Below are 12,066 nucleotides of genomic sequence, written 5' to 3' on the forward strand. Positions count from 1 at the left end.
CCCCCGACCCCCTCCTCTCCAGCTCAGAGCTTCGGGTGAGTGTATCTTTGTTATTTTTTAACCTTGACAAAAAAAGAGCTCTTAACCCTTGCAGTCCGGGGGTAGCCCTACTGCAAGGGTTAGTCTTTTTTTTCTCCTGGAGTTCTTCTTTAATGGTTCTTAGATGTGTTGGCTGCATTAGTTTTATTTTTTTATAGGCTTTTTTCCCTTTATTTTCCCATGGTGATCCTACAAATAACACACTTAGGGGCATATTTATAAACAGGGAATCTGTCATTCTGCAGACATTCTCCGCAGGTGAATCTTCCAGGTGTAAGTGTTTTAAATGACAAGTAATCTCCACCAAAATTCAGCTTTATCAATCGGCCCTTTCCTGTCCTAGGGTGACAACACTAAATATCTGTAAAGGAGCAGCATTGTCACCCTAGGCTCCTCTCCTGATTTGAACTTCAAACACTAATTTTTGTCCGAAAACTTTGCCGCTGTTCAATTGAAAGTTCCAATTTATCGAGTTCTCCGACCGCCTGACTTCCGGTTTCGTTACAACTAAGAAGTTTGCCCAAGAGAGTTCTTCCGCACGTGCGCCAGCCGAGGCATTGGCCTATACACATACACCACAGCAATGAAGTATTAAATGAACTAGGATCACACTAATCCAGCACGTTATTAATCTCACGTGCCCCACTCAATATGGCCGCCGCTTGAGTGGGGCAACTCAGAATAATAACGTGCTGGATTAGTGTGATCCTAGTTCATTTTATTACTTCATTGCTGTGCTGTATGTGTATAGGCCAATGCCTCGGGGTGCAAAAGAACTTTCTTGGGCAAACCTCTTGTAACGAAAGCGGAAGTCAGGCGGTCAGAGAACTCGATAAGTTGGAACTTTCGATCGAACACTGGTTCACTGCCAGAAACAAGGAACAACCCGAAGTGCAGTGCACAGCCTTTTGTACCTTGTTATCTGGTTACAAGAGCCAATATTTGGAAGGGTTCGATAACCCAGCCCCCCTTTCTTTAAAAGTAGGGCTCACGGCAGCAGTATGCATTGGAGGTCTTAGAGCGAGCTGACCATTCTGCATAGGGGAAAATGCTTTTTTTTTGCCATTGGTACATGGCCCCCATGGCAGTGCCCAGCTTCCCATGTCTTTAGTTTGACTTTAGCTTGCTTATTAGCTTTACAAATGGCCACAGAAAAATAACAAGGTGTGTGTCCTCCCCCCCCCACTGCTCCAGTTCTGATGAATTCCCTTCTCTATGATTACTGTTGCCAGTTACTTCCTTGTATGATGTGTATCTATTTCTTTTTCCCCAGGGATGAAATTTACATTGCACCATCTGGTGTCCAGAAGGAAAGAATACAGGTATGACACTTCCTCTTCATATGTAGGTTGACCCTGATGTGTCAGCATTGGAATATGTCCCCCCTAAAAGCTGCTATTTAGTATTGGGTTGATGGTGTATTGACAAGAAAATAAAGCAGAACTCCAGGCAAACGGCTAATATGTATCGCTGAATCACATGTTCATATTTTTGTCATTTTGCTCAGCCATTGTTACATTCAAGAGGCCCCGCCAGACAGTATAGCCAAATCTCCTGCTTGTCCATCGTCAGGTAACAACGTAGCTTAAAGGAGAACTATGAGGTGAGTGCTTTTCACTCACCTCATAGTTCTAGCCGACCTGTGACAATGAGACTGTCACAGGTCGGCTCAGTAGATCGGGAGGTGAGCGAACACATGCCGGCAGAGTCAGCTGTCAGTCACGCGGCTGGGCGGATCCCGGCACAATTGTCGAGATCCGCTTCAGCTGCGGCGTCTCAGTATACTGCGAGCTGCAGCTCGCGGTATACTGAGCCTAGGGTGACGGGAGGACGCTAGATTGTGTCCTCCCGTTACCCTAAGGAGAACTATGGGTCAAAGACTTAACCCCATAGTTCTCCTTTAACCCCTTCATGACTGAGGCCTTTTTTTTCCATTTTTTTGCACCCATGTTATATTCTACATTTTAGGCCTGAAAACTACTTAAAACCCCCCAAACATTATATATTTTGTGAAAGCCAAGACCCTATAGAATAAAATGGCAGCAGTTGTTGTTTGGGACTCCAGTGCTCGGATCCCCCAATGGATGCCGATTTACCTCCCCCCTCCACTTCCTCATCCGTACATGCTACTGCATGCATAAGAATTATAATTATTATCACAGGACTATTCAGGAGATTTACATTTAGCTGACATTAATGTGGCAAACTACACGGCCCCTAGGGGCTGCTGAGAATGTACACATAATGAATCAATTGTCTGTAGGTTGCAGGGGGTGTATGTAGCAGGTTATGTCAGTCCAGTTTGCTGTAAAAGCCTGCTAACCCTTGGGGACAGTGGTGAATAATCTTCAGTGTGCAGTAGGGTCATCAGAAAAGCACTGGTGAAGGCCTAGCAAAGTATCCACCCCCTTAAATTCTGCATTCACAGCACTAAATGCTTATGTTCCTGACTATGCCTTTCCCCTAGAGTTAAGCTTTCCCCATTTACCATCCATCTATCCAGGGAGAGTGCTTCAGTGGTCAATAAGGGGGCTCTCATTGGGTGGGGGAGGGTAGGTAGAGCTTAGTTTAGGTTGAGACTTTAGTATAAAGTTGAATCAGGATCAGAGGGGCACACAGAAGAGGGTTTTCTTGCAGGTAACAGCAAGCACCTTGTGGCTAGCTTATAAAGCACATCTAGGAATGTTAATTGTATCTAATCATCCCCCTAAAATGTACCCTTTGTCTTGAATTTTCCCTAAAAATAGCTATGCACTTTCTGTGCCTGGAACCGCATAGCTGTATATCTGCAGTGCAGATTATGTAAGGCACTGCTACCTCTGTCTGCTAGTAGGGCTGCACCGATACCAGTTTTTTGGTATATTTATATTCCAGTACTCGGCGATACCGGTAGTTCCACTAGCATGGAGCTTGCTTCCCGGGCAATCAAGAAGCCGGGCGGTGTGTCATTACCCGTCGCCCGGCTTCTTGATTGACCGGGAAGCCGGCTTGATACTGATTGGGCCTGAAGTCGGCTTTACAGCCAAACAGCATGGAGCCGGCTTCCTGTTTGGCAGGATATATGCTGATTGGGCCAATCAGGAAGGCGGGTCATTACCTGCCGTCTGGCTTCCTGTCATTACCTGCCGTCTGGACAGGAAGCTGGCTCTATGTTCCCTCGGCGTTTCCGGTCAGAGGAAATCTCCCTTTGGCTGGAAGTTCCGGTATCGAAGCATTTGGGCGAATACATGTACTCGCCCAAATACACGGTATCGGCACCGATACTAGTATTGGTATTGGTGCATCCTTAACTGCTAGTCTCATAAGAATTAGAGTGAGATTTGGTGATGTCACTACTGTGCTCACTGTTCTTTGGTGATGTCACTACCGTGCTCACTGTTCTTTGGTGATGTCACTACTGTTTTTCTCACTGTTCTCCTTGCTGGAGAGAAAGCTGTACCTGTGGATCTGCAATGCAAGGATCTGCCTGCTTCTGCTTTATGCATTCTGTGGATCTCTACTTTATGAGGGTTCCCCTGCTGCTACTTGGATATTCCCCCACCAGTCATCAGAGGGACAGCTCTGACAGGATGAAAAGCCCTGCATCTTTCAAGATGGCAGCTTCCACACAGACACAATGCAGGAATAGTTCAGGATATATGGATGTAAGAAAAATTGATCTTTTGGTATTGAAGTCAAATTTAAATCCAGTTCATAGAGCTCACTTGCTCTAGTTAGACTGCTCTAAACAACCAATGAACCCCTGAAGAGGTGGCTTGGTAGGATCTCAAAGTTAAAGACTTAATAAGAGCTACACACCAATGGTCCAAGATCATTTTTAAAGCGGAAAACATGGCTGGCAGGCAGGTTTTTATTGTAGAAGAAGCCTTGTATGTCTCTTCTTCCAAAACAAAAAGCATCTTACCTTAGGTTTCAGTTCTACTAACAATAGACTACAAGGGTGGTTCCATAACTGAAGGTCCATAGCTCAATATAGACCTTGGGCTGATGGAATAGTCTGCAGGAGTCTATGTTTTGCACCCGTGATCTCCTGATCGTGGTCGCAATGCCGCGCAGTCTCAAATCCAAAAGATAAATACATGCACATTTTTTCTTGATGCATTGTGGGCTTGTTTATTCATTTTTTTGCAATAAGTGGGCTATGCCTTTCACCTGCTTTAAACTATTAAACCACTGCATTAGCATGGCTCCTCATATGCATATGATGTCATTGGCGTGATACCCAGAGGATACATGAAACAAGAGGCACGGTAAAATGAGTTTGCGGTTAGCTGTTGCATTTAAAAATGTTAATTCCTAGTGACGGGTCATGTTTAATAACGGCCCCCGGCAGTCATGTCTTAGAGGAACATCCTCTCCTGCTATTGTCAATGTCACAGTACGAACTCGGCGTCTTCTGCGTTCTGTGCACAGGACGGGCAAAAATCCGCAGGAGCAAAGGACATAAGGACGGCGTCCTTTCCCCTCAGCAAAGCGGGGACATAAACTACGGCCTGAATATTTTATAACTAAGCAGTGTTTGCCTGAGATGCGGTCTAGGTGGAAGTCACAAGGGGCTGTATATCACTGCAGCGTGTACAATGTATTATTTATGTGCTACACAGGATGTATTAGCTTTTTGTCTCCGCCAGCTTCCAAAAGAATATTATGCTAATTGCTTTTTTTTAAGTGGGAACCACTGATTTACAACTACAAGTTAGGAATATTGGACTTTAAAGGAGAACTATGGGGTTAAGGCTTTTCCCCATAGTTCTCCTAAGGGTAACGGGAGGACACAAACTCCCATCACCCAAAGCTCAGTATACCGCGAGCTACAGCTCATTATATACTGAGACGCCGCAGCCGGAACGGATCTCGACAATTGTGCCGGGATCCACCCAGCTGCGTGAGTGACAGCTGGCTCTGCCTATCTAGAGGCAGAGCCAGCTGTACCCGCCCCCTCCCCCATCCGTTCCGCCAGTCAGCGCTGGAGGATCGGACAGGGGAAGGGGGAATCCAGCCCCTCCCTTGTCATGGCTCTCTGCCGGCACAGGATCGAGAAGTGAGCGAGCGCCGGTATGTGTTTGCTCACTTCCCGATCTACTGAGCCGACCTGTGACGGTTTCATTGTCACAGGTTGGCTAGAACTATGATGCTGAGTGAAAATCACTCACCTCATAGTTCTCCTTTAATGGTACCATCAAGGCTCATGTATTGCTTAAAGAAGAACTCCGGGAAAATAAAAAGCGTACTCTTGCAGTGGGGCTACCCTTGCACTTTAAGGGTTAGGTGCTCGTTTTGTCCAGGGGTATCAAATAAAGCAGATTTATTTACCTGATCCCCGTTCCCTCTGTGTTGCTGAACTTGTCCCTGCAGCCTCTTCTCCCCCTAGGCTCCGGCGGTCTAAAGCCACTTAAAAAAGAAGTCCAGAAAAATCTCAAATGGTGTATATACATGGTTCTATTTTTTTCGTTCAGCCCGTGGTGGGGTGAACAAAAAAAATAGATTCCAATAGATTTGAGGAAAACAGATTCCTCAATGCAAGTGGCTGAGGCCAAGTCACAATCAAGCACTTACACTGCTTGCATAAAACACAAAAAATGAGAACCTATTGATGTCTCTTATATCTACCTGGAGTTCAGCTTAAGGCCTCATTCACACAGCTTAGAGTGGGCCCGTACAGATCCGCGGGGCGTGCGCGTGTGATTGTACGCAGCAGCCTGTTCTTCCCTATGGAAGGACGCGGCCGTACGCTCACCCGAACTTCACATCCGTGCGGGTGTCCTTGCTCGGATACATCCTGTCTGCCTACGAATACGGACACCCGTACCAGCACAGATGTGCAGCTGAGGTGAGCGTACGGCCGCGTCCTCCCATGGGGAAGAACAGGCTGCTGCGTACAATCACACGCAGCACCTGTCCTTCCCGGTAACGGCCTGATATGGCCGCGCACACCGCACGGATCTGTACGGGCCGACTCCAAGCAGTGTGAATGAGGCCAACCGACCGTTACAGGCATGTTGGGATTTGTAGTTAAAGCACAGCTGGAGGGCCGGAGTTCCTCACCCCTGATGTAGACGTATATAGATAAAAGATGTCACAAAAAAACTTCATATGTGTTTGTTTTGTCCTGCAGCCTGATGACCTGTTTGTCTGCGATATTGATGAGAGGGACATCAGCTGCCCTCCAGCGTACAAGAACCTGAAAAAGAGTCAGTGCACGCCGCTGTTCATGAACGCTTACACCATGAGAGGTAGGTGTCCTAGGAGAAATCAGAGCTGAAACTATTTAACAAGTAGTTGGTGTAGCATTGAGAATTATTTTTCAAAGTATGACTAGCCTGTGTACTAAATTCATAGACCTAATACAACTAAATATCCTATGAAATTGTGCATTCAGACGAGAGAATTTTTACCTAGCTATGAAGGATCCTGTCTCTCTACCCCATGGAAGTCTATGGGGTTTTACCCCTGTGGGTCCCTATGGGACACCGTTCCAGAAGTCAGTACAGAAGCAGTTGTATTATATCTGTACCCTGTGAGAAGAAAATGGTAACAACATTTTTAAAAAAATGCTTTTTAATGCTTCCTTGCACTTTAAAAATATGTTTTTGTTTATATTTGTAAACATTAAAGAAGAAAACACACATTATAAAGACAGGATTACTATGTGGCTCCTCTAGGAATTTCCTATATGAAGCCAGCAGGTGGCGCCGTTGTTCTTTGCTTCTTATTCTTGGCTTGGATGAGCGCCTAATAGCTTCTTCCTATACACTATATATACTCTTGGGTTTGTACTATATGCACAGTGAATATAGTACAGATATCTAATGGGCTTATCTAAATAGTTAAAAAAAAAAAGCATTAGTGTTCAGTTATGAATGACAACAAAGTCAGTGTTTGGTAATGGAAGCACATAAGTGGTAACAAATGAGAATGTTTCGATGGGATTTTATGCGCCGACAGATTGTGGACATTTTTGATTTTCTCCGATATGTGCTTTGCTTCCATTTTAATTATAACATGAACGTTTTCTATTTCCAGGAGCCGGAGCTGTGATCCACACTCACTCCAAGTCTGCTGTGCTAGCCACACTACTGTTTCCTGGGAAGGAATTTCGGATCACACACCAGGAGATGATTAAAGGCATAAAGAAAGGCAGCTCCGGAGACTATTACAGGTGAAACCCTGATACTGAGTAGAATCTGTCACTTGACATATTATATTTGTTGATCAGTATAATGCAAGTTTTGACACTCTGATATAGTTTACAGTCTGTGGAAACAGTTGGATTTACACTCGGCTGAAGGTGGCCATAAACTTTACAACCATCGCAAGATCTTAGTCTTGCGATGTTTGTAAAGTAATTAAAAAACGTACGATCTGCCCATCTTGGACAAGCAGATCGTACTTGCGATCATCGCAAGCCCGGACTTCCGATGACTGCAATGCTGAACGGGCACACACGTGCGCACACCGGCCCGTTCGCCATTTGTCCCCCGAGCACCGTTCAAACCAGCCGAAAATCGTAAGATTTTCGGCTGGTTTTCTAGCATGCTCCTTAGACAAAAGACGTGCGACCGTACAGTAGAAACGGTCGCACGTCTTCATTCGCACTGCACGATTCTCGTACGATCGCGGGATTTGCAGTGTATGGTCACCTAAGAGTCCTGACCATTTGTGTTCATTTTAAAGAGAACCTGTCAGCAATTAAAAGTGCTTAATTCATACAGCTTCTTAATTAGACTGGGACTCTGTAATATGTCTAATAAGTCTCAGTTTTGATAGAAAGTTGAATGATATGACCCCCAACTGCACCTCCTCTGGACGTCAAGGTGCAACCTCGCTGACCAGTCGTGCATTGAGAGAGGAAGTGGGCCAGCATCCAGATTTCTCTGTAAAATTGAGATTTGTGTGATATGGCTCTTTATTTTTTGGGATCTTGGGGGATTCCAGAAGATACATGAAGGTACATGGTGGGCACCTGAGAATGCGTAGAAATGTGGCCAGGCTTTGGCCGTTCAGATACTTCTGCAATCTTAACAATTAGCAAATTAGCTTGAAATCAAGCCCTCATTGACCTCTGTGGTTACAGGAAGCCATTGATTTCAGTTATGTTTTTCCAAGGGCTGTGCTACCAAATATTAATTGAGGGTTCCAATAATTTTGTCCAGTCCATTTTTAGAGTTTTGCGTGGAATGTGTCAGGTTTGGGGGGTTTTTTTCTCCACTTTTTTGTGTCATACCAATCCAAACGAAAGATATAAACACGAGAATGCCTAAACATTTGTAATTGCATCAGCTTTCTGCGCAAAGCGGTGCGTTATGTAACAGAAGTGCTGGGGTGCCAATAATTATATATATATATATATATATATATATATATATATATAATATTACATTGTTCCAAGCTGGACCAATGTATTTGTTTTTTATTACAGCTGGAGTTCTACTTTGAATCTCCCCAGCAGGCACACAGATAGCAGTAAGATCCTAAAAGAGATTCCCTCCCATTGCCTGTCAGCCTAATATCACACTTTTGCTGAAGCTGAGCTTTAATCTAATAATGTCACTCTCTCTTGAAGGTTTGATGACCTCCTGGTGGTCCCCATCGTAGAGAACACACCGGAAGAGAAAGACCTTAAAGAACGCATGGCAAAAGCCATGACAGAATACCCGGATTCCTGCGCCGTGCTGGTGCGTCGGCATGGAGTCTACGTCTGGGGCGACACCTGGGAGAAAGCTAAGACTATGTACGTGTTTTGTGAAAGCAAATGTCAACCATGAAATGTCGCAGTGTTATTGGTCATTCAATGATAACATGAGTAGGACTAGGCTACTTGCTGAAGACTGTAATATGTGTGTATCTAAACCTTAAAGTGGAACTCAACTCAACAAGTGAAGCTTGACTATGTTATGGGGGACATGTAGAAATGTTAATGGTGCCTAAGCAGTACCCTGAGAAATTGCTAAAAAGCAGCCGTGCACTTCCTGGTATGTGTTCTTTAGCACTCCTGTACCTACATCCTCATAGCTGTATATCTGCAGTGTGAGATCATCAAAGAAAAATTAGGGATTCAAGTCCTGTGTGACAGCGCTCTCCTGGGGGGTGGGGGATGGGTGGTTCTGTGTTGTTCAGAACCTTTTTAGTATTAGTTTGGTTAAGTGGGGGCTGTGTGGAGGAGGATGGTATTGAGGTGGGGGTGGCGTGCGGCTTCAGTTCAATATGGACCGGGGTGTCCAATTGGTATGGGTGCAAAACAGAAAAACAGAGTCTGAGGCGCAACTGCTGGGGTTGGACAGATGAGAATGGGGCAAAATTTCGTGGACTAGGGCATGCAGGGTTAATGCTGCCTGAGAAGCAATTACGTTAGTATTTATCCTCCGTGACGTATTAAGTATCGGGGGGTGGAGGGAGAAACAAAAAAGATGCACATGAAATGGAGGCAAGTTGAGCGGTGTGTGGTGCGTATATATCAACTCACCGTGAGGTTCTTGAGGAAGTGTAGTCATCGACGAAGGGATTTGTGTTGGAGGCAATTGCCTCCAGACTCTGTTTTTCTGTTTTGAGATCATCAAAGACACTGTTGTCGCTGACTGCTAGTCCCAGGAGATTTAGAATGAGATTTGGCAATGTCACTACTGTGCTGCTCACCGTTCTGCTTGCTGGAGGCTCTGACATGTGGAAGCAAAGCCCTGCCTCTACCTAGATGGGTGCCTCCACGCAGAGACACAGTGCAGGGGAAAGCAATGGGGAAAGATGATTTTGGGGAGACCACAGGCAATGCTGATGATTAGTCCTTCGTCTTGTACCTGCCTTTATTTGGGCAAAACTTCTAGAGTTCAGTTCCTCTTTCATTTTAAAAATCTCCTAAAATGTCCCCCTTACCATGCACCAAGATTCAGTATCTTGCTAGTCGGACCCGCTGGCTCTCAAAACGCCTGAACAATGCCAGCATCCAATCAGAGTGTTCAGTATTTGGCGAAGCGGGAGATTCCTCCATCCACACAGTTTAGCATAGACTGAGAAATCTGTTGCACTTTTTCCATCTGACCACAGAAAGTCTGCAGATAATCTATAGGTGTGTGGCCGGCTTTAGTGTCTCCTGAAGTCAGACCTCCCAATAACTGCGCTTTGTCCCTCCCAGGTGCGAGTGCTACGATTACCTCTTCGACATCGCCGTGCAGATGAAACAGCTCGGACTGGACCCGGCAGCTCTCCCCACAGAAGAAAAAGGAATCGTCTAGAAATCGCTCATCGATTTACGTTATTTACAGCACAAAAAACAACCGAACTTTGTCCGCATGGGACGCCGAGCCTCATTCCGTAAAGTGATAGTGACGTCACCGCCGATTTTATATTTTAATCTTAGTACAAAGTGCCAGTGCTAGTGTTGTGTTCTAAAATCTGAGCAGTTGAACTTTTAATAAACATTGTAGGAGGTAAATGTGTGCGTCATCATCCATTACAGTGCTTGTGCATATTCAGGACTCCTCCATCTATTACCATACAGCCCCGCCTCGCCTTCCTGCAGGTCTCAGGATTTCTCTGAGGAGGGGGGCGTTGAAGATGAGAGCTCCAAGTTTGTAACACGTCCACTAAAAGTTTATTCATCTTGATAAAAGGTCAGCAGATAAAGCCAACACATTTCGGGGGCTCAGAACTTCCCCTTCATCAGGGCCTGAAATCTGAACTAATACTGGAAGCATTTGTGAAGAAATAGCGCTTGGCACATCAGCAGTGCGATCGACAGCCTGACGTTTTATTAAGAGTAATACACTTTTACTGGACTTGGTGCTCTCATCTTTTACACTGTCTGCACTGGATTACTGAGACCTGCAGGAAGAGAGGGGGGGAGGGGTGTATGTCAATACATGGAACTGTCCAGTGACCCCCAGGGATATCCTGAATGAAAGAGAGTTGCCTCTCATAGCTAGAGATCAAACTCATTAGTGCAGAGGTAAGCAAACTCTGACCCTCCAGCTGTCGTTCAACTACAAATCCCATAATGCATGGCAAGACTTTTGACAGCCACAGACATGACTTCCAGAGGCAGTGGCATCATGGGATTTGTAGTGTCACCACAGCTGTAGGGCCTACCCTTGGGGTCCAAAGTGCAGAACATGCTTTCTCAGAATCTCTCTGGAGCCCAGGGGTAGCCAAACTCCGGCCCTCCAGCTGTGGTGACACTACAAATCCCATGATGCAACTCTCTCCGGGAGTCGTGGCTGTGAGAATCTTGCAATGCCTCATGGGATTTGTAGTTCCACAACAGCTGAAGGGCCCGAGTTTGGCTACCCCTGCGAGTGTCTGGACAGAGATATAAAATTATAGATTTAATTCACAGTGCCATCTGCTGGAGGAATTTGAGATTGCGGCAAAAGCTAAAAAAAAAAAAATAACCAGTCTCTATTAGCCAGACTTCCGGGTAGTATAGATGGAACTTCAACAGCCAGATTCTGGTGATCATGCCTGCAGACTGTTCACACAACATTGAAATTCTTTCAATACGCTCAGTCCCACCTCTTCGTTTTCCTTTTATATCCTAAGCCCCGATGCAGGGACGGGCGGTATGGAGCCCCTGACATGTGTTGGCTGAACATGTGGATCTTGCTTGAACCAGTTATTTGGAATAAATACTCTTGGACTCTAAGCTTCTGCTGTGGTATTCCTTTCATTGCCTCCTCTTCTGGTTCCCGTCCAAAGCCGCCTTGGAAGCACCTTATTCCTGTACTCTGGGGATTCAGCGCCACCGATCCATTTCTTTATAGAACTGGAAAGATCAGCTTCCCCTGTGCTGCTGCTTCCTAGTTACAGTTATCCTAAATCTAGGGATGCACTGAGACCGGTATTGGTGCCGTTAGAGAGTATTTGGGCAAGTACTCGCCCAAATGCTGCGATACTTACCTCCGATACCGGAACTTCCCTCTCACCGGCAGTGCCAATCCCCTAGAAAGTCGGCTTCACTTGTTGCTAGGCAGCCTGGCTTCCTGACCAATCAGTGCCAGCTGCAACTACCACCTTTTATTCTCCAAGGTCTCTGCTTTC

The 12,066-nt window shown here is 45.6% G+C and overlaps 1 protein-coding gene across 1 annotated transcript in view; it reads left to right on the forward strand.

The window, feature by feature from the left end:
• APIP (APAF1 interacting protein) overlaps positions 1-10,468 on the forward strand; it is a 12,936-nt gene extending 2,468 nt beyond the window's left edge. The window contains exons 3-7 of the mRNA XM_018557469.1: positions 1,313-1,361; positions 6,155-6,272; positions 7,063-7,198; positions 8,603-8,770; positions 10,166-10,468. Of these exons, the coding sequence (XP_018412971.1) occupies positions 1,313-1,361; positions 6,155-6,272; positions 7,063-7,198; positions 8,603-8,770; positions 10,166-10,265 (571 nt within the window). The 3' untranslated portion in view covers positions 10,266-10,468. The remainder of the gene's footprint in view (positions 1-1,312; positions 1,362-6,154; positions 6,273-7,062; positions 7,199-8,602; positions 8,771-10,165) is intronic.
• The last annotated feature ends 1,598 nt before the right edge of the window (positions 10,469-12,066 follow it).

The sequence above is a fragment of the Nanorana parkeri genome, unplaced genomic scaffold (genome assembly GCF_000935625.1).
Source record: "Nanorana parkeri isolate BGI_ZX_2015 unplaced genomic scaffold, ASM93562v1 scaffold285, whole genome shotgun sequence".
Lineage (NCBI taxonomy): Eukaryota > Metazoa > Chordata > Amphibia > Anura > Dicroglossidae > Nanorana > Nanorana parkeri.